Below are 27775 nucleotides of genomic sequence, written 5' to 3'. Positions count from 1 at the left end.
TGTGTCGTAACCGAAAACTCGTTTTTTAAAGACTGCTCACTTCATTGTGTTTTAACCTCAGTTGTAAAGGAACATTTTAAGGATCCCATGGGATACCCCTCGCAAACAGTTTTACACGCCGCATATGGCGATTCACCTCCGCGAGAAACATGCCTTTATTAACAGTAAACGTGGGTCGGAGCTGCATGTGACCTCTACGACAGACGAATATGAATGACACCAGTTTTTCTGTGTCGTTGCGTCCGAGTTGGTGGGCGTGGCTCTGTGAGTTGTCATCGTATCCAGTGGTCTTGGAGTTGGTGGGCGTGGCTCCTTCCTGCGTGCGCCATAGGTGTCTCACTTGTCGGCGGCTTAGTGAATCCACGCCCCTTCCGGCGTGCTTTCCATGGTTGTCTTGCCTTAGTAAATTATATATATAGATGTTTCCAAAAGTAGTTGCTAAATATGTGTGGGACAGTAGAAATAACCTTAAAAGCAATTTGGAATTGGTTTTCAAATTGTAAATCACCCAAAATTCTAAAATATGAATGATGGATGAGTACTTCTTGGCAGGAAAGATGATTGCGGTATCAGTTGTGCATGGAGGCCCAGGTCCGCATTTCCTCTCGGAAGATCTTGTACTGTATCTTGCAGGCCAGCCTTCATTTAAAGCAACAGTGAATGATGTAACTGAAGAAGAAATAAAGAAAGGTGTGCAAGAGGTAGGAAAAGCATAATGCTATAGTAGGGCAGGGTTTATTTATTAGGTTCTGCAATGCTTTGAGAAAATCAATATTTCCTTGATAACATACACAGAGTAATGCATTTATTGTTCTGTGATTGTACAAGACATAGGGTTAAACTAGATAAGTAATGGAACAGAAATTTATGAGAACTGTATATATTGTATATGCCCATTTTTTTGTGTTTTAGATTGACTGTGCTGCTTCTGTCGAAGCTTTGCTAGAATGTACTTTAAAACATAGCACAATGTTACAGACAGCTGGTTGTCTGAGATATGTGGCTACTCTTGAAGAAAAGAGAACAATTGTATCAGACTACCTACGATGGTATATTATCGACCGTAACTCATGTGTAATTGACAAGTACCATCATATTCTAGTCTTACAATTTTTGTAAGTTACATTGCCATGTTCAAAGCAAACATGTCAGTCTGCAATTCAGTTGTTAACAAGAAACTTACAAATACTACATTATTAGTGAAGGACAGTTCCAATAATTTTCAACATATATGATTTCAAAAAGGGTTTCTGGTGATGAGTTAGGGTCAAAAATGTTTTAGTTGATTCCCGTCTCATTTCAACAGTAGTACATGGGGGCAGGCATGCTGTTCAAGCCTTCAAATCATCTAAAATAAGTGATCTAAAACCAGAAACTCAGAAAGGCTTTACGAACATACTCCATTGACTCATGTTTAAAGGGAAAATGCAAAACCAACACTAAGTTTCTCTAATATGGCTCAATACAATAAAACACATTTTTTGACTCTCAGCAGCAGAAAAATCTTAAAACCTTAGATGCTGAAAATTATTGGAGTAATCATGTTTTTAACATACTGTCCATACACATACACTATGTGATTAGCACTTTATAGCAGTGTAACAATGTATTTTGTACTTTTTACATTTAAAAATGGTCTTTCAGCTCTTCAGTTTTTGACTGCACTGCAGCAGCATCCTTCTTTGATGATCCCTGTCCTGTGCCACTCAGAAATGAAGGTCACTGCCCTTGAACTTGAGGGACTTTTCAAACCTGACCTCAGTCCATCAGGGAGGAACAGGAGACTCCGAGAAGGACAAACATTAGGCTACTGGGCTGACTATCTCCTTGATTGTGAAGGTTTGCAAAATAGATTGCATAATTATTTATTTTACAAGTAGTTAAAAATAATACTTAACAGTATGCCAAGATGTGCATGAACAATTCTTTTTCTTTACAGAAGGTCAGGCTGCTGTTTGCGTGGAAGATGTTTTCACGTTTGCAACTGGGCTAACTTCACTTTCCCTGTCTGGATAGGAACCGCTGCCAAGGATTGAGTTCCTGGATGATTCACCATTCCCAATGGCAAACACATGTTCGAACACAATGAAATTACCACTGCTGGATTCATACAATGTGTGATTGGATTTTGGAATTCAGAATTCGCCAGGATTTGGCTGTTTTTAAATCAGGTGTGATTGGGTCTACTAGATGTGGATAAATCACTACAGCTAGAGAACCTGCATCCATCTGGACTGGTGGACACACTTTAGCACTGTTATTATTTAATTTTGTAATATAACTCTGCTGCATTTGTATATTTGAGATTTTGAAGAAACCACATGTTTGATTATTGTTTATTTAAGTTACAACTGAAGATGTTTTAATGTGTTCTTGTTTATATTATGTTACATATGGACTGTTTCATCAAATCCTGAGCTCTGAAAGAGAGATTTCCTGGTAATAAAGCCAAATCAAGAGTACTTAAAATTAAAAATTTATTTTTGATACTTATATAATAATAAATATTTTATACTTTGCCTTACTTTTACTCCACTTTATTTCATTTCACACTTTATTAACAATAATTTAGGGCAGATGTGGAAGTTTTTCCAGCAAAAAATAAAATTCATGGACAGCACAAGTTACTCTTCACACGCTTGAGACACTGTTTCATTAGTGTGTACATTATTACATCTGTAGTATACAGAATTATAATTGAGCAATTTCTTTAAGACATATGTACAGTTCTGATGCAGACTCCCAGTTCTCTGGCTTCTATAGGTGTCTGTGCTCCATAACAAAGTCCAAGTACTCCTGCATGTTCAGATCACCACATGAATGCATTGGCTGATTTGGTTCAGGGAAAGTATCCAGTTCTGTACATTCAATCCTAAATCCACAGTCTCTGGAGCCAAATCTAGATTGAGAAATGGATCAGAGTAATAACATTTATTTACATTTAAGCTACAAAGAAAACAAAAAGTTACAGGGAAATGATAATCCATTACCTGTGTGGTAAGTAGTACAGTTCATTTGGCACTCCTTCAGGACATGACGTGGTTGTAGAAGGGCAAATCCGGTGACTGTTCCACAGAGTCATGCATTCATCCAGGTCCTTCTGTATGATATCCTTGAAGCAAAATCTTAGCAAGCACTGATGTTCATGACTTCCATTAAAGTGTCCTGCATCTCTGAGGTCTGCAAATAACTCCATCCAGAACTGAGACCTATATAAATAACTGGGTTAAACTTCATATTAATTCCTCCATTTGCTTAGGCATACCAGTTTATTTACACTTGTAGATCAAGAGATGATATCAAGATAAAGAAAAAAAATGTGAGAAAAAAAAAATCCTCCTCCAATTCCACATCCAGCCCATAACCAACAATGTTTTTTTAAAATCCCTTCTTTAGTCGATATAAATTGGAAGGCTAACTAGATCATTTAGATAGCCGGGGTTTTGCAGTAGATCGTGCGTGTGGGATGACCAGTGTGTTAGAAGAAAAGAAATCTCAGACTGGCCGTCCTGTATGTCAATCAAGGTGGCAAATGCCATAGGTAGGATATATGATAGACTAACGTTTACAAAAATTTTTTTTTTAATGCAATGCCTTCTACCTGCACTACCTTTGCGATCTACCGTTCGATCGCAATCGACGTCTTGGGCACCCCTAATGCAACGTAACTTTTAACATTGCCCCAAAGCTACAGAGGACAGTAAGTGGCCAGGGATCCTAAATAACGCATTTAGGGGTTGCATTTAAAAAGTTAATCCCATAAATTTTTTACGCGTTTATGGTGATTAATCAGCAGCCTTATTGTAACTTAATACATTTTGTTTTTCCTTAACATGCATCACAGTTGTAAAATGTGTAGGCTAACAGTAATGACGAAGAGCGATACTTCATTTAGGTCACGTACCTTCCCTTTCTGAATATGGACCACCATGACTCAATACGTTGATTGTTTTTTGGATGAGCCATACATGTGGCTAGACATTCCCGTAGTAGTCAGCGTGCCGGTGACGTAGAGTACATTGAATTGCAATCATAATGCCATTCTCCGAGCCGCAATCGGTCCTCAGTCTCATGGGCACAACACCAAGGCTTCACACACAAGTTAGGAAATTGTGAGCGATCACTGATGGATTGTTATTTGTTGGTCCACTTACAAGCCACAATACTTTACGTGAAAATCCATCAATGCCTCCAGAAATAACAAATCTGAATGGCTTTAGTTTGTTGTAACCATCAGTATATAATTCGGCCCCATCGAGTGGTAGGTTCTTCTTATAAACCTTCTGCGTGCTCTCCTCTCGCATCCTCGAGGATTTAGCTCCCGGAGTAAAACCATAACATCATCTCTCTTCACTCGCAAATTGTACTTTTGCCTGAGTACTTGCCACATCGTTCAGTAGCCAAAAAGTTGTCCAGGTCCACGAAGTTCCAACCTGATGGCATTCCTGGCAGCGTTTGTGGAGGAATACTCCTTTCTACGATATAGCCCGGCTTCTCTAAGTTTAGTTTTAAGACACCGCAAGCTAATGTTTACACCATGTTAAAAGGACATCATGTCAATGATTACATTGTAGGAGTGGCCTTCATTGGCATAGCCTATACAACAACATTTCACATCTTCCATCTGGGGAGCCTCTTTTAGAAAGTCTAAACATTTCTCACAAGAATAACAAAAGCGAGTTAGCTGGCTAAAATGGTTACCACAAAATGGACAAAACATCTATCTATGCAAACTCTATTCATTTTGCCCTCGGAAAACAGTTTGAATGACAAAAAAGGTCCGCAACAAGCACTTCCTGTGTATTGTACCTACCCTTTCCGTTTGATTTGCTGCTTGTAAATTTGTTTCGGGCCACTTGTAAAGTTTTTTATGCTTATAAATTTGTTTCGGGCCACTTGTAAAGTTGGTTTCTGAGCTATTAATTTGTTTTACCGCTTGTAAATTTGTCTCGGGAGTTGTAAATTGTTCTCACTATTGTAAAATTGTTTTGTGAAATGTTAATTTGAATTTCCTTTGTAAATTTGTCTTAATGGTTATAAATTTGTTTTGTGAAATGTAAATTTGTTTTGCCCTTCTCGGCCACTGTACCAACCCCCCAGGTCCGCCGTTGTTTAAGTTCAAAGTAGAAGATACAGTTAGGGTTTCTAAAACCAGACATCCTTTTGCAAAAGGTTATGAACAAACATTTTCAGATGAAATCTTTACCGTATCTGAGCTTGTACCTAGGGCACCGGCAGTATACAAACTGAAAGACTATGATGGTGAAGAGATCGTAGAATCCTTTTACTACCCTGAATTGCAGAAAATTAAAGTCGAAACCACATATTTTACAGGATCAAAAAAATACTGGCTAGGAAAGTTAAAAATAAAAAACGACTCATTTAGTCAAATGGCTCAGCTGGCCAGAAAAATGTAGCAGTTGGATACCAGAGAACCAAGCCCAAGATGTTCAATAAAATTCAGAACGCTCCTAATCGACTCATCATTCTCTAGCGGTATACGATGGAGTGCAAAAGTTTTTTTGTGACTCTACCAAGCAATGCTTCCTCAGACATTTTCCCTAACAGCACAATTTCCAATTTCACAATGAAGCTTGCTAAACCCATAGAATTAGAATGTTCTTGGGAAGTTGGTCTAGCAGAAATACAGTACCCACATACGTGGAATACCATAGACAAACCGGATAATGAATTCTTAATTTCAGCTCAGGGGATAAAAAAATATTACTACATTCCATGCGGGTATTACGAAGGTATTCACGACCTACTGTCTTTTATGAATTCGACAACCTTAAGCCAACCCACTTTGACAGATGTTGCAGCTGGAACTATCCCTTCTGAGAATCCTGTGAAATTCAGTTATAATGCGGTGGAAAGAAGAGTCTACGTGGTACTGGGCGAAAAGGATGAAACTATACACTTAAAAGGAAAGCTGGGTCGAATATTAGGAGTGCATCCTGATCAGACTCGGGGGGTTAACTTACAAGGCTCCTTTCCCTACCGACATCAGGGCTGGCTTTTACACGTTGTACGCGTATGGGGACATGGTATCTCATCAGAGAGTCGGAGACAGCTACATACTCCTTTTGAGGTGCGTTTATATAGAAGATCAAGCAAATAAAATTAAAACCATCACATACGACAAACCTCATTATGCCCCAGTCAGCAAGAATCATTTTGACACAGTGACTATTGAAATAAAGACGGACCAGAACAAAAACGTATCATTTCAGTTTGGTAAGGCAATAGTGAAGTTGCATTTCAGACCCGTCAGGCATTGTATGCACGACTGAAACAATAAGGTCTTACCCGAACCCGACTCCTTACATACAATATTACCAGACCCAAGTGGGTAACGGATTACCAGGATTCTCTAGATCCCCTGTAATGTATTGTGGGGGATTGGAGGTATATTTTGAGGGTTGTTTAGAAGAGCTTTTCCTCTCCTGAAAAAATTCTTTGAAATTGCAAAACCACATATCAAATCCGTGGCTAAAATATTGTAAAAGATGTGATCACAGGGGTTATATCAAGTGGCCCTGGTGGAGTCCGAGAAAAGCAGGAGGGAGTGGGCTTGATGGTAATGAGAAAGACAAAGCGAAAGAGACCACTGTGGTCGCTTGAGGCCCCGCCAGCTAAAAAGGCGAGACAAACTATTTTTACAGCATTTTCTAAACGTCGTCAGAAGAAGAACAAGACTAAAGCAAGCAAAAAGAAGAAGTGAGGCATTTTTTAAGAGAAGATGGCTTTCATACACAGAAAGTGTGTCAAATCTGAACTGGACCTGCTTATGGTGCCGTTCACTCAAACAAGTGTAGATAAAAGTATATACGTTGAAGTCCCACCTCTCTCAGCCCTCTCTGAAGTAGCTCCACTAGAATTTCTCATAGCTGGAAATGGGGAAGATTACCTTGACTTGAATAACACTCTTCTACACTTAAGGGGTAAAATAGTGAATGCTGACGGGACTAACATAGCTGCCAATGCAAAGGTCAGATTTGTCAACTACCCTATAGCCAGTTTGTTTTCACAAGATGATGTTAACCTGGGAGAATGCCTAATATCACAGAGCTGTCTTAGAAGGCCTGCTAAATTATACTGTAGCCAGGAGACTCTTCATTCTCAGTTTGCTACAGGACTTTATTACAAAGATACACTTAACAAATTGGAAGAGACAGATCCTGATGGAGAAAACATTGGTTTTAATAAAAGAAGCGCCTATACGTCCGGACTGTTGAACTTCTGGGGCACATACATACAGATCTCTTTTTCCAGGATAAACTAATATTGAACAGCATAGACGTGAAGAATAAAATGGTTTGGAACAAAGATGAATTCTGCTTAATGTCTGGTGATGCTGAACGTTACAAAGTAATCATAACATCAGCCTTCCTGTTTGTAAAAAAAGTAACAGTTTCACCGGCTGTGAAATTAGGGCACGCTCATGCCCTTACATCAGCCAATGCTAAATACCCTGTGGAAAGGGTGAATATGAAAGTATTCAGTATCCTCGCGGGAATCCGAGTATGCAACCTGTTTCTGGGTAAACTACCAAAGTATCGGGAAGTCCCACAAGCCTCTACGGGGTTCTCTCCTTTTGAATTGTTATACGGACGACAACCCCGGGGTATATTGGATATTTTGAAAGAAGGTTGGGAAGGAGAGGCTCTTCCCTTATTATATTATATTATATATTTTGGAATATATCGCACAGTTACGCAATAGATTTGAGAAAATTAGACCTATTTTAAAAAGTCATATGGAAGAGGCACAAGCAGCACAGGCCCGTTATTACGATCGTGGCACAACACTCTGAGAATTCCAGCCGGGGGATCGTGTCATGGTATTAATTCCCACCTCTCATTCTAAATTACTCGCCCATTGGCAAGGTCCTTATGAAATTAAGGAGAGAAAAGGATTGGTCGACTATTTTGTGAAACAACCCAATCGTAGACCAACTGAACGGGTTTATCATGTGAACTTGCTGAAGCCGTGGAAGAAGAGGGAACCAGATCCCTCCTCCGCTCAGCCCTGCTCATTCTTTGCTCACATAGACACCCTTAATTTCAGCGAGGAATTAACCTATAGACAAAGACGGGAGCCGGAATCAGCTATCCTGTCTGTCTCAGAGGTGGTGAGTGAAAAACCCGGAAGGACCTCTCTGATTGCGCACGACATAGTGATTGAACCAAGGGTTATAGTCCGAGAGCGCCCCTATAGACTTCCTGAAGCAAAGAAAGCAGACATGAAGCTGGAAATCAAGCGGATGCTGGAACTAGGAGTGATTGAGGAAAGTTATAGTCCCTAGTCCAGCCCAATTGTCTTGGTTAGTAAGCCTGATGGCAGTTGGAGGTTTTGCAATAAATTCCGTCGGCTTAACCAGGTCTCCCTTTTTGATGCTTATCCCATGCCTCGTGTGGATGACCTCCTCGAGAGTCTTGGACCAGCTGAATTTTTGACCACACTTGACATGACAAAAGGGTACTGGCAGATTCCTTTAACGGACTCCGCGAAGGTCAAGACCGCGTTCAGCACTCCTAGCAGACACTGGCAGTATCGTGTTCTTCAATTTGGGTTACACAAGGCTCCTGCGACTTTCCAGCGTCTGGTGGACAAAGTGCTCCAACCCCATAATGCGTATAGTGCTGCCTATCTGGATGACGTAGTCATCTATTTCAACACATGGAAGGAACATGTACAGCAGGTCACTGTGGTATTTTAGACACTAGTAGGAGAAGCCGGGCTTTGTATTAATCCCAAGAAATGTTTCTTTGGATTGAAAGAAGCTAAATATTTGGGCTACCAAGTGGGTCGGGGTACTGTGAAACCACAGTCTTCAAAAATAGATGCCATTGTTCAATGGTCCCATCTGAAAACCAAGAGGCAGGTCCAAGCCTTTCTCGGGTTAGCCGGGTACTGCTGCTGGTTTGTACCTCGGTTTTCAGAGAGAGCGGCACCCTTGACTGATCTTACAAAGAAGAGGGCTCCTGATCATGTGGTATGGACTGACAAGGCGGACGCTGCATTTAGTGACTTAAAACAGGCTCTTACGTCAGCACAAATATTAAAAGCTCCTAATTTTTCTCTCCCTTTTAATCTCCAGACGGACGCTTCGGACACAGGCTTGGGTGCCGTGCTGAGCCAAAGCGTCGATGGTGTTGAACACCCTATCATGTACCTGAGCCGGAAACTGTTGGATCGAGAGACCAGGTATGCAGCGGTGGAAAGGGAAGCCCTTACGATCAAATGGGCGATTACGCAGTTGAGGTACTACCTCTTGGGCCGAGAGTTCACTCTAGTGACGGATCATGCTCCTTTACAGTGGATGGGCCTTCACAAGGAGTCGAATCCACGGGTCACTAGGTGGTTTCTTGACCTGCAACCTTACAAGTTTTCGATTATTCATCGTAAGGGTTCTCTCCATGCCAACGCTGATGCTCTCTCTCGTGCCCATGACCTCTCGGAGCAGGACGCCCAACCCGATGGGTCTGGGCTAAAGGGGGGCCTTGTCACACACGTGCGAGTAGGAGGCAGCTAAAGGGCTCGAGTAATTGTAACAAAACATCCAAGCAGGGGGCGGTGGAGTGCGCTGACTGTCATTCTCAGTTCGCTATGGACCTTTCCCCGGAAATCCTGCAAGGTTCCAGGGCCTCTGAAGACGTCACTTCCGAAGCCGGTCCCTTTGACGTCACTTCCTATGCCGGCCCCTTTGATCACGTCACTTCTGGTTCCAACCCCTTTTGACATTAGTTCCTCTCAAGACCTTTAAAGTTTCCATCTTAGGCTACTAAGATTAGGCTACTTAATTACTTAGTAGATTAGGCTACTAAGATTACTATTTTAGGTAGTCCCAGAGGGGACTGGGCAGTCTAATGGTCTGGAATCCCTACAGATTTTATTTTTTTCTGTCCACCCTGGTCATTGGACCTTACTCTTATTCTATGTTAATTAATGTTGACTTATTTTATTTTCTTACTGCGTCTTTTATTTTTCTATTCTTCATTATGTAAAGCACTTTGAGCTACTTTTTGTATGAAAATGTGCTATATAAATAAATGTTGTTGTTGTTACTATAGCCAGTTCTGTTTTGGACTCTGTGATATGCACATCGTTTGTTTGATAAAGAAAACCCTTTTGCAGCTGGGAAGAACAATATACTGGTGGCTGCCCCAAACCTTTATAATGTCTTGGACTCGTTTTTATGACAAGGTGTAAAGATTCACTTTCTCATCAGCCCGTATATCACAGCATTGCAGGATGTTTCTAATTTCCTTGTCCAGTTCAGTTTCTGTGGCGCTCAAGAGATCATTCTGGTTAGCGCTCTTTTGCTGAAAAAGAGACATTTATTGCTGTGGTACCAAATACATTTTTTGAGCATATTCCATATTTATGCTCTAGAAGCTAATAAATTGGATATGAATGGCATGGCGACACAAGAGCCCCCAAAGAGCCTCCTTTCTGGTTCAGAATAGCTTTCTTCTTTTTTAAGGTTAGTTTTCTGTCACTTATTTTTCTGACAGATGTTTTATGCTTCTTGAGTTGCTTAAACTGTTTGGGTAAAAGAGGTATGTTACCTTTTAAAGTATTACAGGATTTTTTGGACAAAGCATTAATTAAATCATCAGAAGAGGCATTAATAACAATTTTACGGCGGCGACAAGAACAACGGTGTAAGGCCTTGAGAGGCTGTAGGTTTCTGCTTATTCTGGCCGACATACTGACAGAATATGTCACTAAGAATCAGAACAGTTTCTTTTATCTTTTCACGGTGTACACGGTGTACAATTGGGCGGAAACAGACCTGTTCTTAATTGAAGTTCATCGGGGGTCTGTGCCTTCAAATCCACTAAGAGATAGCTGTATGGTAATTTTGTAGCATCTTCAAAAGCTTCCAAAAAGAACTTTACACGCCCCGGATACATTTGATGGGCCAAGGTAGTAATCTGCAATTTGTCCCTGGGGTTTATAAAAAGAGTAATATAATTGGCGTTAAGATTAATTGTTCAGCTTTTCTTTCCTTGAAAGAATACATTTTGAACCAAGTAAATGATAGACAGATTCCAATGATGAGTATATTTTGCGAAAGCTTTTTCTATTTCCTGGCTTTCGGTAGCCGATTCCATCAGATCATCTATAATTACCAAATTTATTTACTCAGGAGGGAGAAGTTCATTGTCACATAAAGACTTTGGGAGCCCCTCAATAAATTTTATTTGCAGTAATTTAGCTGATAGCTCGTTGTACATTTCCTGCTAGCAACTATAAAACCAAATTATATTTTGAAATGGTTTTTTACATAATAGGATTTACCGGAACAAGAGGGACCCGGGATAATTTTAGCAAAGGGGTGTATCAAAATCTCTTTTAGTAGCCATAAGGTCTTGTGTTATAATCTTTTAGGAGAACCCTCTTGTTATACACCACTCTGAATTTCTTCCTGAGTGGTCTGTTTTCTAAAGTGAAGCATTTTTTATTTTGATGGATTGTTTACAGTGAACCAGTAACTCTTGAGGAGGCGCATCATGAGATGTCACAAAATTCTAAACTAGATTGTTTAGTGATTCGAGGTTTACAATTTTACCGGTTTCGTGGTTAATGGTGATGCCTTTTACCTTCATACATATTTTGCCTTTTGCCGTTTTATACGCGTATGTCTTCGGATCGCCTGATGCAAATTCTGTAATATAATCACCAAGATTTAACTCACTGGTGAGCTCTCCTAAATTGGGCAGAGGGACATAATGAAGCATAGGGGACAGAGGGACATACTGAAGCATAGGGGACAGAGGGACATACTGAAGCAGAGGGCCCAGAAGGGATAGCTACAGAGGGCGAGACTGAAGCAGAGGGGGCAGAGGGGCATACTGAAGCAGAGGGACCAGAAGAGGTAGCTACAGAAGGGGATACTGAAACAAAGGGGGTAGCTACTGAGACCGAAACAGAAAGCCCAGAAGGGTTAGATACAGAGAGGTTAACTACAGGGACTGAGGCTGAGGAGACTGGAGCAGAGGGTACAAAAGGTATAACTGAAACAGATGTAACCAAAGGGGTAGCTGAGACTGGTGTAACCATACTCTGAGAGACAAAAGGTTGAACATTTACAGAACCCATGTTGTTTTTTAAACCATAACTACGTTTGAGCATTCACATTTTTGTTCAAAGACTGCTGAAACCTTTCTAACAAGTTATTTAATGTCTGAATTTCATCGGGGTGGGTACTGTACACAGGGTTTCTAAAAGGCAGTCAAACTGGTCAAAGTCAATAGGAGTGGTAATAGGTGAAGGAACTCTCATGGTAGCTATTATATTATTCATTTGTATCATGTTTTGATTTTGCTAATTAATATATTCCAATTCATTAAAGTATCGGGGTGGAGGAGTAGGCATTTTTGGGGGACGAATGTAATAACTAAATTCCTTCACCATGTCATGCAATAACCCAGCATTTTGAGAACCGCTCCCATCACACAAGTCCTCACTTGCACACCTTTTCCTGCTTTTACCATCGCCACTCATTTTGCCTGACATTTATTGGGGAACAAGTTTTCTAAAATAGCGTACAATAAAATAACCTTTTCACGTAAATCTAGAGAAAGGTGTAAAAGTTCCAGTAATGCACTTTGAAAATCCAACAGCACTTGTTCGATTTCAGTCATCAGATCAGCAGCCTTAGCACTGGGATCAATTTTTTCGGGTTCACCGGCTATTTGTGTGAGAAGTCCGGGAGATGATACAAATGGCGGTGAATCCCGGAGTATCTGAGTCAGTAATCCTGGCGATGCAGGTTCTGAAAAATGAAAAAACAAGACTACATTTTCTTTAAAAATAAACATTTGAGGCGCACTCGGACAATTAGTTTAACTTACCAGGCTGTGTGAAAGAGATGTTCAATAATAGACTGTCCGAGGGTTTTTGCGCTGATTCTAGAGGCTGACTGGAACCTTCGGAAGAATAACCATTCTTCAAAAAACGAAGAGTTTTCTCTTAAAAATTATATATTCAACTCCCAATGCCTTATTTTCCATACACATGATACCTCAGGTGAAAGCAGTACTTATGGGGCTCTGGGGACTCTTTAATTTTATTTTGTCTGAGGCAGGATTTTAGGTCAAAAAGAAAATCTGTGGTGGCTATCAATTCTTCCAATTACGTGCTCATTAGGTGTAAAGAAGAAGATATACAATTCGGCCTCTGATTCTTCTATAATTAAAATATAAAGACCTAAATTTGTACGTACTTAAAGATATTTCCATTAAAAAGTAATCAGCCTGAAATGTACTTTTAATTTAATAAGTTTGAACATTACCATTAAAAAGTAATATGTTTGTACATACTTAAAGACATTTCCATTAAAAGTATTAAATCTGGGCGGTCTTATAAACAACATTTCGATTTAAAAGTATGGCCGAAAGAAGAATTGACTCACTTTTTGAGCAGCCAATGGGCCAGAAACTGCAACCTCCTGAAATAAGAATACTTCATTTATAAACTCTTGAGCGTTACAACTAGGTACAGTTTTTTTTCATTTAAAAATCAGAAAACTTACCTCTGGGTGAAAGATGGCTTGGAGATTGCTCTTCGTGGCTGGAACTATCTGATTTAAAATCAGATTTATAAAAGAATATCATTTCATCAGTTTGAAGAGAGACGATCGTTAACAGCACATATTTCGATAATCTACACTTACCAACGATCACAAAAGTATTTTTTCCATTGTCAGCCATTGTGGAAGAAAAAGCGAAATGGCCTACCTTTTTACGGACACAGCGAAAAAAAAAAGACTAAATGTCGAGATTAAAGTCGACATGTTGACTTTATTCTCGACATTTCCACTTTATTCTCGCCATATACGTCGAGATTAAAGTCGACATGTTGACTTTATTCTCGACATTTCCACTTTACTCGCCATTTATGTCGAGATTAAAGTCGACATTTACACTTTATTCTATTGTTTATTTTGTCAGTAGAATGTCGCAAACTAAACATCTTAAAATGAATGTTCAATTTACTAGATTTTCTCAAACCCCTTCATTAATTAATGTAGCACATTAAATGCTTTATTTTAAGTGTTCCCCGACCCAGTTTTTAATCTCTATCCGCTTCTTCAACTGACTTCCTCTTGCACTGAGAGGCGCAGACAGCGATCGCCGCACATTGACTTCATGATGTTCCTGCTCTAAGAACATTCAGAATACTAAGAGAAATACTTGATATCTTCTTCACGATGAAATGCACTAAAACATGTATTAAACATGGGTGGCGGGGGGCACAGTGGCGTGGCTATAGAGCTGCTCCCTTGCATTAAGGGGTCCCCAGTTGTATGTTCAGTGTAGTACAAAGTCCCAAAAACTGGATATATGAATGGGTATCGCACAGGTTTAACTTAAATATTGTGTAAATATTGGGCTTGGTGGGTCAGAGACACGAACACAGGATTAAATGGATGTTCTTCTGAGCGGGCTTTCTTTATTGCATGCGTGCTGTCTCTATCTGACGTACTAAACCTCCAGTTTCTACCCTTGCTTTTTCTTTCTGCACATAACCAATCACCACAAGATAAACGTCTTTGTGAAATTAAAACAAGTTATAAACTTAGACCTCGGAGTTTTCAGAACTTTAAATTATTAAAGCATGTGGGGGCACGGTGCTTGCTGGGATGGAGTTTTCAGAAATTAAAAAAAAATCTTCATTATACATGCTTAATTATGCCATCCATTCAGGGTTGCGCCCATCCCAGCAAGCATCCTGTGCGAGGCAGGAGTAAATCCTGAATGAGACGCCAACACATTGCAGGGTGAATACGTGCAACATATAAAGTAGCAGGGTCAATAATACATAACAAAACCCCACACCCTACATGTCTTTGAATGGAAACTGAAACACGCCGAGTAGACCCACCAGAAAAACATGCAAACTCAAGGAAGGGAACACCCGGGACCCCCTTGCTGCTGCGAAGCAGCAGTGCAACCACCACGCCACCGTGCCCCCATATGCTTTAATACATTTTAAGTTTTGAAAACTCTGGGGTCTAGGTTTATAACTTGTTTTAATTTCACAATGACGTTTATCGTGTGGTGATTGGTTATGTGCAGAAAGAAAAAACAAGGACTGGAACTGGAAGTTTAGTACGCTAGATAGAGATAGCGCGCATATAATAAAGAAAGCCCGCTCAGAAGAACATCCATTGAATTCTGCGTTCGTGTCTCCGACCACCACATCACGAACCCAACATTTACACGATATTCCAGTTAAACCTGTGCGATACCCATTTATATATCCAGTTTTTTGGAGCCTCGTCACACTTGCCATAAAGTTCACTACACAGAACATACAACTGGGAACCCCTTAATGCAAGGGAGCAGCTCTATAGCCACGCCACCGTGCCCCCCGCCACCCATGTTTAATACATGCTTTAATGCATTTCATCGTGAAGAAGATATCAAGTATTTCTCTTAGTATTCTGAATGTTCTTAGAGCATGAACATCATGAAGTCAATGTGCGGCGATCGCTGTCTGCGCCTCTCAGTGCAAGAGGAAGTCAGTTGAAGAAGCGCATAGAGATTAAAAACTGGGTCGGGGAACACTTAATATAAAGCATTTAATGTGCTACATTAATTAATGAAGGGGTTTGAGAAAATCTAGTAAATTGAACATTCATTTAAAGATGAAGTTTAGTTTGCGACATTCTACTGACAAAATAAACAATAGAATAAAGTGTAAATGTCGACTTTAATCTCGATCTAAATGGCGAGAATAAAGTGGAAATGTCGAGAATAAAGTCAACATGTCGACTTTAATCTCGACATTTAGACTTTTTTTTTCTTCGCTGTGTCCGCATTTTTTTTTTTCACCGTGGCCCTAATACGCTTCCGTAGATCGCAGAGAAACTTGAATGCTGAAGAAGTTAGCGTGTTGATAGACAACGAAGCAAAGCTCTTTATGTAGCCAAGTCATGCTCTGTACCGCCTTGGAAGGGCGGAGCGAAACACCCGGGCCGTTTGGGAGAAAGCTCATAGGTGCTGAGTTGCTGATATTCCTCCTCTAAGGGGCGAGGAGCCCATTATGGTGGCAAAGAAGACCCATTCAAACGATCACAGCTGTAAGGGTAATATCTAAGCAATAGGAAAAAGCGCCCGATTATCTTTTACCGAGAGATCATTGTGCTAAACGCAGATGTTTTATATGTGAAGCCGTTTCTTAGATCGCCATGTGTATTTTACAGTTGCTATAAATGGGGGCTCTTGCAAACCATATGAAACAAGGTCAATTTTGATATTTACCCGATTAACGAGGCTAAAATACAGTATCGGAAAGAGCCGTGTTTGTACTCGGAATATAAACAACTTTTTATCAAGTACCATAGATAGCGAGAACCCTGAGCACTTTGCTTAACGCGGAAGTTTTTAAAGATCATTGTGTATTTTGGTAGCATATATAAGAGAGATTCGTTAGTAGGAAATAGTTCATCTAATAACTTTGTTCTTAGACCATAGGAATGTAAAAAAAGTCTTTTTTGACATTTAACTGTTTATCGCTTTTTTTAAAAAACAATCTTGTAAATAAGTACTCCGAGCCAGTGCTGAAAAACGTGTTAAGAATTTTAGTAAAAATCAGAAGGAGTGTATATTTTCTTAATTACTTTGATTCGGGGGTGAGAATAAGTATTTTACGTTAAAATCTTGTGATATAAAAACAGATTAAGTATACAGGGTTCTCATTATCATTAAAAACAGAAAGGCTCCGACTTCTTGGTGTCACATTCTTACGGCAAGGTAATTAAGACAAGTTGTGACGAGCCATGGTCTGAGCAATCATATTGTTAAAACATTTTTGAATTTAGGGTATAAACAATGGGACACAGTCGGCTTGGCGACTGCAGTCTCTGTGAATCTTATTAGTAAGGCTTAAAACAACAGGTATGCATTTTTAACGTTTGTAGCGTTATACCGGGGGGCTCATCATAAAACCAGAAAGGCACACGACTTCTTATGGGGAGGTATTTAAAGCAAATGGTAATGATCAGATTTGAATCTAGGTTATAAACAATGGGTTTCATTCGGCCTGGCATCTATCTGTGGGGATGTAATTAAAATTGCTATACTGTCTGTGAACCTTATTGCTAAGGCTTAAAACAATAGGTATGCGTTTTTAGTGTTAAGAATTGTCCTAAATGTTTTGAAATAGTTGAGAATAACATGTCTTATGAAATTTAAAAAGATACACAGAGGCATGAGAAATGAATATTTATATCGTTTTTAGAAAGTTACACATATACATGCCTATGTATTACAGGTAAGATAATTGTATATTTATTTTCTTAATATTAGTTTTGAATCTAATGTTTATAAAATGAAACCACGTGTTATAAGTTTATAGCTTATAAATCATATTTTAAAATTTTTATAAAGCATATTTTAATAAACTATATTTTAATATTGTCATAAATTATATTTCAGAAATAATATTTTGCATATTTTCATAAATCATATTTTCATATTTTGGGGCGGGATTAAAGTAATCAATCATATTTTGGGCGGGGCTTAAGGTCATCAATCATCCGTTTGACATTATCTGTCTGGTTAACCACTGACTGTGACAATGCGGGTTCATTGCATGCTCCCATCTTCTGCTTGGGAGCCCTTGAACCTGTCACCGTCAGTAATGTCACGATGAGCTTAGCAGTGAGGCAACAACATAGCAAGGGGATGGTGCAAAAGTGTTAAGTGCTTTTATTAAAACAATCAGCAAAAAAAAAAGTTCAAATTAAATAAAGTGCAGTCATTCAAAAATAGTCATTAAATAAATAATCCATAAAAACAGATGTGACACGTAGAGGTTAAAACCAACAGATAGAAAAAGTCTTCTTAAAAACAACAAGGTTAAAATAATGCAGGAAGCATTCTTTTAAAAAAACGACAACAAGCCCGGTGTCTTCCTTCCTCTGGCAGCTCCCCTACTCCTCCTATCTGGGCTTCTCAATAGGGGAGTCGTCTTACTTGCAGCTGGCCTTCTCTCCACTCTCCTACTGGTCGGTTGCCTTACTGATCCCCGACTCCGGTAGGCTTCACGAACAGCAACTTGGGATTCCCCACCGACCAGGGCTCTCACACTGGGGACACCAGGTCCCAAGTCCTGACTCCCACTGCCTTCCGTGGCCTTACGAGGAGAGTCATCCGCCTTCTGGTCAATCCCGCTCCATGATCACTCAGCGGGAGTGACCACTACTACTATTCCCCGGGTGTCGGCCTAACACACGGGCTCCCTGCTCAGCTGCTGCAAGCCTGCACTCGCTTGCTCTTCCACACCAACTTTGTCTCTCTCCCCACTGCTTCCTGCATTCCTCCTGCAACCTCCGTTCTTTCCTTCCTTTTTTCCCCCCTTTTAGCCAACTCGCGCTTCTATTTATCAAGAGGGCATGGCAGCTGTGGCAAATCAGCAGCCCCAGGAACAATCATGGATGTGGACAGTCTCTCACCTGTGCACTTAGGTGAGAAACGCCCACATCGCGAATCGCCCTGAGAACTGCTTCAGACACACAACCACCAACTCCCCCTCACCAAGCCACGAGCGCGGTGATTATTTATTTTAAAAGCGGCCCTTTGACAGAAGCTGTGGACCCGCTATAGCATATTCCACCCCCCCATAAGCCTCCAGTTGCATGGGAAGGCTCCACGCCACTGCCAACCCTGTGCAATTTGGGCCCAAGTCTACAGTTCGGCCACTCTACAACTACATTGCACTAAACTAAATAAAAGCACTAAAACAAATCCCACAATAAAACCAACTCTAAGGCCCCTTCATAAAAACAGGACATTAAAAGAATAAGAACTTTTAAAAGACAAATAAAAACAATCAATAAATAAATGTCCATGAAAAGCCCTGTCCATTAAAATGTCCTCCTCCGGCTTGGGTCCGTGGGTTCTTTGAAAATGTCTGACACCAATCCCGCTTGCTGTTCAGTCTCCTCTTCTGACCCCACTGCTAGCTCATCCCACCGCTGCCACCAAAATGTGACACCCCGTTTAGTGGGAATTAGGATCACTAGCATACACTCTAGGTGTCTAGTTTGTGAGACCGAGAGTGACCAGGATGATGGTGTAAGACAGGGAGACACGGACACAAAAAGGTTTGGGTTTTTTGAAAAATAAAGTGAGATTTTATTTACAGGTGCACTTAAAGAAAACAAAAATAATGTCCTGCGGAATTTATATATCAATACACAATCCAATTGCGCAAAGGACACACAAAAACAGTAATCAAATGGAGCCCAAAAATGACTATATACAGTATTTACAGTGATGCCAGAAAGTCCCAAATGAAAAAGTAAAATACACACAAACCATATATACACAAAAACAAAATGTGAAGCTGTCTTCCTCCACAGTGCTCCAAGTCAGGAAGCTGCTCCTTCAAACAATGTATACAGGATTCACCAAAACAAAAATATTCAAAATACAGAAAAAGTGTATATAAAAAAATAAACTGTGCACCAATAACCACAACCCTAAATATATAAGAAGAAAATATTTACAAATAGCAAGGCACAAACCGTAATGCTTGGTAAATTCAAAACACAGTTCTACCAAGTACCTTTCTCTACGAAGATCTAGTCAGAATAACCCCCTCTAGAGGCCATGATTCCCTTTTGTATTCGGTGCCCCTGCGCTGACCAATTAAACTGCCGTACATCTTCCCTCCGTGGGCATGCGATGACGTGAACACGTCTGCGAAAGGAGGCGTCTTCTGTCCCACACAATTACTGTAAGCATTCGAGCATAGTTGTATCGGCTTTTGAGACGCGGATTGCGCTTCTTCCCAAAAGTGAAAGTAAGCATTTTTACATTTTTTTCCTCCTTTCTTGAGCTACAGCTCAGACAACTACAAACACAGGATCCCTTTTCTAAACCGCGGTAAACAAATACTATGATGCTTCACACTTTCTTTTACTCCTTTAGTGTTACCCTCCAGTCTACATGAGACCCACCGCAGCACTCCCCAAAAGGTGCTAATATGGTCAGTGAATATGTCTGTCTGCATTATATAAAAAGGAAAAAGGCAAGTTTACTTTCTTTATACTTTTTTAACCTTTTTTTCTCAAACAAATGCCTCTCTCAACACCATGCAGAGGACACTTAACTAATTTTATTTAAGTACTGGTAATGCCAGTAAGGCACATTACCACAGACCTGCCCCCTCAACATTTCAGGTCAGATGTGCGGGATAAATAATCTGCCAGTAGATTCTTTTTCCCAGCAACATAACGTACCTGAAACCTATATGACTGGAGTGCCAAATACCAGCGGGCCACACAAGCATTAGAATGCCTCATCTTTTGGATCCACTGCAATGCTTGGTGGTCGCTCTCCACAATAAATTTGTTGGAAAGAAGATAATACTTTAGGCTATCTAGAGCCCATTTTATTGCTAATCCTTCCTTCTCTAAGGTAGCGTACTTCTTCTCTCGGTCAAACAGCTTCCTACTAATAAACAAAATTGGCCTTTTCTCGTCACCCTCCACCTGCATCAAGGCTGCTCCCAAACCTTCCCCAGAGGGGTCAAAATGCAAAATAAAAGGTTTCACAAAGTCAGGACAATGCAATACAACATTTTTGCAAAATATATTTTTCAGAGATTGAAAGGCGTTTTCACATGACTCTGTCCATTTGATGTTTCATGGTGCAGATCCTTTAAGAAGGTCGGTGAGGGGTGCTGCAATCTTAGAAAAACTGGGGATAAATCTTCTGTACCACCCCATCAAACCATGGAACGACTGGACCTGCTTCTCTGTTCCAGGACACAGACGATCCTTTATAGCGACCATATTGTCGATTTGGGGTCGGATCAAACTGCCCCCTATGGTGTACCCGAGGTATTGCACTTTCTCCTTGGCAATTACTGTTTTTTCAGGGTTAACCAGAGTCCAGCTGTTTTTAACCTATCAAACATCAGCCAGGTGTTGTAGATGTTCCTCCCAGGTCTTGCTGTACACAACAACGTCATCTACATACAGTATGCTCTAGTGTACATCTATGCTCCTTGCAGCACTTTGTCCATGAGGCGCTGGAAGTGGGCCGCAGCTCCATGCAAAATAAAATGGCATGACCGTGAACTGGTACAAACCTCCGGGAGCCCTGAAAGCGGTAAGTGGTTTTGCCATTCTGTGAATGGGACCTGCCAATAACCTTTGCAAAGATCAATTGTTGTTAAATATTTAGCAGGACCTAGCTGCTCTACCAGCTCGTCCACTCTAGGCATTGGGTAGGTATCGAAAGCTGAGATGTCGTTAAGCTTACTGTAGTCCACACAGAACCTCATCTGTCCATTCTTTTTAGGAATGAGTACCACACGACTACACCAGTCACTCACTCAAGGTTTAATGATGCCTAAACCTTTCATCTGTTCCAGCTCCTCCCAGAAAACCTCTTGTAGGCGTGCAGGAATCCTACAGTATGATGTTCTCACAGGACTTGGGGAGGTAAGACGAATATCATGATATATTACAGGAGTCTTATCAGGAAAAGATCCAACCAGACCCTCTGGAATTAACTGCTGTACTTCTGCTCTTTTTGTCTCTTCTAGATGTTCCAATGATGGTCCTTCTTGGACTTCTCTGCATGATGGCAAGTACTGCTCCTCTGATTCCTCTTCCTTCAGAACGCTACAAATTAATAGCTGACTGGAAGGGTTAGTATATTCCTGCCATGGCTTCAGCATATTAGCATCAAAAGTGTGCCTTAATTTCCTAGGGTGATCAGGCATATCAATCTAATAAGTGACAGGACCTTTTTGAGCAGCTACAGTGTATGGCCCTTGCCACTTGGCTAAAAGACTGTTCTCTGAAGTAGGCAATAATAACAGCACCTTCTGTCCAACTGTAAGTTTTCAGTCTCTGTCTGCCTTGTAATATCATGCTTTCTGCTTGGCTTGTGCGTTTTCCATGTTTGCTTTTACAAACTGCGACAGGTTGGCAAATTTTTCCTGCAACTTAAGGACAAATGTTAGCACATTTTGGGATTCAGTTCTGTCTCTATCTCCCTTTAGGGTTTCCTTTAAGAATGAAAGGGGTCCTCACACACGATGACCATACAACAGCTCAAATGGAGAGAATCCTGTGGATGCCTGCGGAACCTCCCGGTAAGTGAACAACAGGTATGGTAGCCTTTGATCCCAATCTGATCCAGTCATGCTAACAAATTTCCTCAACATCTGTTTTAAGGTGGCATTAAATCGCTCCACTAGCCCATCTGTCTGCGGGTGATAGGGTGTGGTCCTTATACCCCGAATTCCTAACAAACTATTCACCTGTCTTATCAATTTTGCTGTTAGATTGGACCCCTGGTCAGTTAACATTTCTCTTGGGATCCCCACTCTGGCAAATAGCTGTATTAAAGCTCTCACAATGTTACTTACATTTGTCTTTTTCAAGGGAAATGCTTCTGGGAACCGGGTTGCGTAGTCGCACACTACCAAAATATATTTATGTCCAGTGCAGCTACGTTTGACAGGACCCACAATGTCAACCTCTATCCTGGAAAAAGGCACTTCCACTACAGGCAAAGGTATTAGTGGAACTTTATCTCCTCTCTTCACTGGTCCAACTTTCTGACACTCTGCACATGCTTTTATATAATTTGCTACATCTTTAGACCATCCTGGCCAATAAAAATGCCATGCTAGCCTATCAGATGTTTTTACTTGCCCCAAATGACCTGACCAGGGAATGCTATGGCTAATATGTAGCACTTTCTCCCTCAGACTAGATGGCATCACCAGTCTTTGCCCATAATCATCTCGATGATACTGGAGGTCATCTTTAATAATAAATTTCTCTCCCGTCTTAGATAGCAAACCCTTTGTGACCTTGTCAAAGCAGACACGCAGACTGGGGTCATCCCACTGAGCGGAAGCCACATCACTCGGTAAGTTGCTACTGTTTCCTGTGAGATCCAAAGGCAATATGAGCTCGCCCTGCTTCTGGGGAACGCCCCAGAGCTTCTCACGTCTTCTCTGACTACAGGCTTTACGGACTGAGCCTCTCTTGTCAGCTTCCCCAAACGGCAGCGCGTCCCAGCCATCCTGGGCATTTTGCTTTTGCCTTTCCGCTTGGGCCCTTGTGACCATCAGAGTCTCTGCCTGCAGAGTACCCTGTAAGAGATCTTCGATCCCCGGCACGTCCAACCCTAGTAGAATCGGGTAAGGTTTGTTGTCTAATATGCCCTTGGCTAACTCATAACCCAAACCTTGAATCTCCAGGTTCACCCGGACCAGAAGATAGGTGACTTCTTCACCATGGACACACCTCAATACTACCTGCTAACCAGACTGTACCACTTGGTTGACCAAACAGTCTTTCCTCACCAGAGACTGGGTGCCTCCTGTGTCTATTAATGCAGGGTTCAGTTGACCTGCCATAGAAACCCTTAGAATCTTCTCCCTATTTTTAAAAGGCGTCTTCTTTTCAGGTAGGGGGCATGGAACAAAACAAAGTTTTGCCTCCTTACGTTTGTTTGGACAAAACTTAATTAGATGGCCTTTCTGTTCACAACCCTGACACAACCAACCTCCCCTATAATCTGGCTTTGCAGGTGGGTTGACTAAACTTGTAGGACCATGACCCATTTCACCCCGAGACATACCTGTGGGCTTAGCTGTGGTTCTGGGCCTCTGACTGACTTTATCTTCCTTCCGCAGGTTCCTAAACCCAGGAGTTTATTAAAGTAAAGAAGTGGAAAATTCTTGAATGGCCAAGTCAGTCACCTGATCTTAACCCAATTGAGCTTGCATTTCACTTGTTGAAGACTAAACTTCGGACAGAAAGGCCCACAAACAAACAGCAACTGAAAGCCGCTGCAGTAAAGGCCTGGCAGAGCATTAAAAAGGAGGAAACCCAGCATCTGGTGATGTCCATGAGTTCAAGACTTTAGGCTGTCATTGCCAGCAAAGAGTTTTCAACCAAGTATTAGAAATGAACATTTTATTTCCAGTTATTTAATTTGTCCAATTACTTTTGAGCCCCTGAAATAAAGGGTGTTAAAAAATGCTTTAGTTGCCTCACATTTTTATTCAATCGTTTTGTTCAACCCACTGAATTAAAGCTGAAAGTCTGCACTTCATCTGCATCTGAGTTGTTTCATTTAAAATTCATTATGGTAATGTACAAAACCAAAACTAGAAAAAAGTTGTCTCTGTCCAAATATTTATGGACCTAACTGTAGTCATTAAATAAATAATCCATAAAAACAGATGCGACACGTGGAGGTTAAATCCAAGAAATAGAAAAAGTCTTCTTAAAAACAACGAGGTTAAAATAGTGCAGGAAGCATTCTTTTAAAAACAGCAAATCCGGTGTCTTTCTTCCTCTGGCAGCTCCCCTACTCTTCCCATCTGGGCTTCTCAATAGGGGAGTTGTCCTACCTGCAGCTGGCCTTCTCTCCACTTTCCTACTGGTCGGTTGCCTTACCGATCCCTGGCTCCGGTAGGCTTCACGAACAACGACTTGGGATTCCCCAACAACCAGGGCTCTCACCCTGGGGATGCCACGTCCCAAGTCCCGACTCCCACTGCCTTCCGCAGCCTTACGCAGAGAGTCATCTGCCTTCTGGTCAATTCCGCTCCATGATCACTCAGCGGAAGTGACCACTACTACTATTCCCCGGGTGTCGGCCCAACACCCAGGCTCCTTGCTCAGCTGCTGCGAGTGCAGTGATTATTTATTTTAAAAGCGGCCCTTTGACTGGAGCTGTGGACCTGCTATACCACACTGACATATGGATATATCCATCCATCCATCCATCCTCTTCCGCTTATCCGAGATCGGGTTGCGGGGGCAGCAGCTTGAGCAGAGATACCCAGACTTCCCTCTCCCTGGCCACTTCTTCTAGCTCTTCCGGTAGAATCCCAAGGCATTCCCAGGCCAGCCAGGAGACATAGTCCCTCCAGCATGTCCTGGTTCTTTCCGGGGCTTCCTCCCGGTTGGACGTGCCCGGAACACCTCACCAGGGAGGCATCCAGGAGGCATCCTGATCAGATGCCGGAGCCACCTCATCGGACTCCTCTCGAATGCGGAGGAGCAGCGGCTCTACTTTGAGCCCCTCCCTGCATTACTGAGCTTCTCACCCTATCTTTAAGGGAAAGCCCAGACACCCGGCGAAGGAAACTCATTTCAGCCGTTTGTATTCGCGATCTTGTTCTTTTGGTCACTACCCATAGCTCATGACCATGGGTGAGGGTAGGATTTACGTAGATCGACTGGTAAATTGGGAGCTTTGCGTTATGGCTCAGCTCCTTTTTCACCATGACAGACTGATGCAGAGCTTGCATCACTGTGGACGCTGCACCGATCTGCCTGTCGATCTCACGCTCCATTCTTCCCTCACTCGTGAACAAGACCCCGAGATACTTGAACTCCTCCACTTGGGGCAGGATCTCTCTCCCAACCCTGAGAGGGCACTCCACCCTTTTCCAGCTGAGGACCATGGTCTCGGATTTGGTGGTGCTGATTCCCATCCCAGCCGCTTCACACTCAGCTGCGAACTGATTCAGAGAGAGCTGAAGATCACGGCGTGATGAAGCAAACAGGACAACATCATCTGCAAAAGCTTTTTAAAGAGGAGCACCACCACCCCTGTCTACCAATCCAGAGGCATTGTCCCCAATGTCCATGCGATGCTACAGAGACGTGCCAACTAAGACAATCCTACAACATCCAGAGCCTTAAGGAACTTATCCACCCCCAGACCTCAGCCCCAGAGATAGGGGAGCCACCTCCGATTCCCCAGGCTCTGCTTCCTCATTGGAAGGCATGTTAGGGGGATTGAGGAGGTCTTCGAAGTACTCCCCCCATCGACCCACAACGTCCCGAGTCGAGGTCAGTAGCACACCATCCCCACCATATACAGTGTTGACACTGCACTGCTTCCCGCTCCTGAGACACCGGACGGTGGATCAGAATCTCCTCAAAGCCGCCCGAAAGTCATTCTTCATTGCCTCCCCAAACTCCTCCCATGCCCAAGTTTTTGCCTCAGCAACCACCGAAGCCACATTCCGCACAGTCTGTCGGTATCTATTAGCTGCCTCCAGAGTACCACAGGACAAAACGGTCTGGTAGGACTCCTTCTTCAGCTTGATGGCATCCCTCACCGCCGGTGTCCACCAACGGGTTCGGGGATTGCTGCCACGACAGGCACCGACCAACTTACGGCCACAGCTCTGGTCAGCTGCCTCGACAATAGAGGCATGGAACATGGCCCATTCGGACTCAATGTCCCTCACCTCCCTCGGGACGTGGTCGAAGTTCTGCCGCAGGTGGGAGTTGAAGCTACTTCTGACAGGGGACTCTGCCAGACATTCTTAGCAGACCCTCACAACACGTTTGGGCCTACCAGGCCTAACAGGCATCCTCCCCCACCATTGAAGCCAACTCACCACCAGGTGGTGATCAGTTGACAGCTCCGCCCCTCTGTTCAACCAAGTGTCCAAAGCATGTGGCTGCAAGTCCGATGACACAACCACAAAGTCCAATAACAAAACACCACTCGGATTCAGATAATGGTGGCCAATCCTCCCAATCACGCCCTTCCGGTTCTCACTGTCATTGCCCACATGAGCATTGAAGTCTCCCAGCAGTACGAGGGAGTCCCCAGAAGGTATGCCCTCTAGCACCCCCTCCAGGCACTCCAAAAAGGGTGGGTACTCCAAACTGCTGTTTGGCACATACGCACAAACAACAGTTAGGACCTGTCCCCCCACCCGAAGGCAGAGGGAGGCTACCCTCTCGTCCACTGAGGTAAACCCCAATGTACAGGCTCCAAGTTGGGGGGCAATAAGTATGCCCACACCCACTCGGCGCCTCTCACCGGTGGCAACTCCAGAGTGGTAGAGAGTCCAGCCCCTCTCAAGGAGATTGGTTCCAGAGTCCAAGCTGTGCGTTGAGGTGAGACTGACTATATCTAGCCAGAACCTCTCGACCTCGCGCACTAGCTCAGGCTCCTTCCCCTTCAGAGAGGTGACATTCCACGTCCCAAGAGCCAGCTTCTGTAGCCGAGGATCGGACCGCCAAGGTCCCCGCCTTCAGCCACCACCCAACTCACACTGCACCTCACCTCCTTGGCCCCTCTCATATGTGGTAAGCCCATATATGTATATATGATATTTGGAATAACTCATTTTATGACATGTATAGTACATTGTGGCACTGATGCAACATTATTCATATTATTCATATTCATTTGCTCACCTTCTTGTGCTTGTAGTCAGTGACCATGTTTTTTTTTTTTGATCTTGCCAGTGTCCAGTTTTGGGTGTACGCTGCTGTTTCTTTTTAATTACAGGATACAGTGGTGTGAAAAACTATTTGCCCCCTTCCTGATTTCTTATTCTTTTGCATGTTTGTCACACAAAATGTTTCTGATCATCAAACACATTTAACCATTAGTCAAATATAACACAAGTAAACACAAAATGCAGTTTTTAAACGATGGTTTTTATTATTTAGGGAGAAAAAAAATCCAAACCTACATGGCCCTGTGTGAAAAAGTAATTGCCCCCTGAACCTAATAACTGGTTGGGCCACCCTTAGCAGCAATAACTGCAATCAAGTGTTTGCGATAACTTGCAATGAGTCTTTTACAGCGCTCTGGAGGAATTTTGGCCCACTCATCTTTGCAGAATTGTCGGTTTTCTAGCATGAACCGCCTTTTTAAGGTCATGCCATAGCATCTCAATTGGATTCAGGTCAGGACTTTGACTAGGAACATTTTTCACACCACTGTATGCA

The 27775-nt window shown here is 42.1% G+C and overlaps 1 protein-coding gene across 12 annotated transcripts; it reads left to right on the top strand.

Moving 5' to 3' along the window:
• The first annotated feature begins 15893 nt into the window (after positions 1–15893).
• Positions 15894–23731, top strand: LOC120541604. 12 transcript variants are annotated; one of them, XR_005636047.1, is made up of 8 exons: positions 20111–20869; positions 21043–21140; positions 21406–21475; positions 21580–21620; positions 22042–22134; positions 22427–22559; positions 22842–22919; positions 23018–23439. XR_005636047.1 is itself a non-coding variant. In XM_039773394.1 (7 exons), exons 1-7 carry the CDS (start codon positions 20667–20669, stop codon positions 22843–22845), a joined length of 642 nt encoding a protein of 213 aa, XP_039629328.1. In that variant the 5' UTR covers positions 20111–20666; the 3' UTR covers positions 22846–23439. The 12 variants fall into 12 exon arrangements, 3 of the variants coding, with proteins under 3 accessions (XP_039629328.1, XP_039629330.1, XP_039629327.1); XR_005636044.1 differs by adding an exon at positions 23692–23731 and having other exon boundaries at positions 22427–23193; XR_005636046.1 differs by lacking the exon at positions 23018–23439 and adding an exon at positions 23692–23725 and having other exon boundaries at positions 22427–22919.
• The last annotated feature ends 4044 nt before the right edge of the window (positions 23732–27775 follow it).

Source organism: Polypterus senegalus, chromosome 12 (assembly GCF_016835505.1).
Source record: "Polypterus senegalus isolate Bchr_013 chromosome 12, ASM1683550v1, whole genome shotgun sequence".
Classification (NCBI taxonomy): domain Eukaryota; kingdom Metazoa; phylum Chordata; class Cladistia; order Polypteriformes; family Polypteridae; genus Polypterus; species Polypterus senegalus.
Note: the sequence above shows the minus strand (reverse complement) of the source record. Positions and strands in the feature narration are given on the sequence as shown.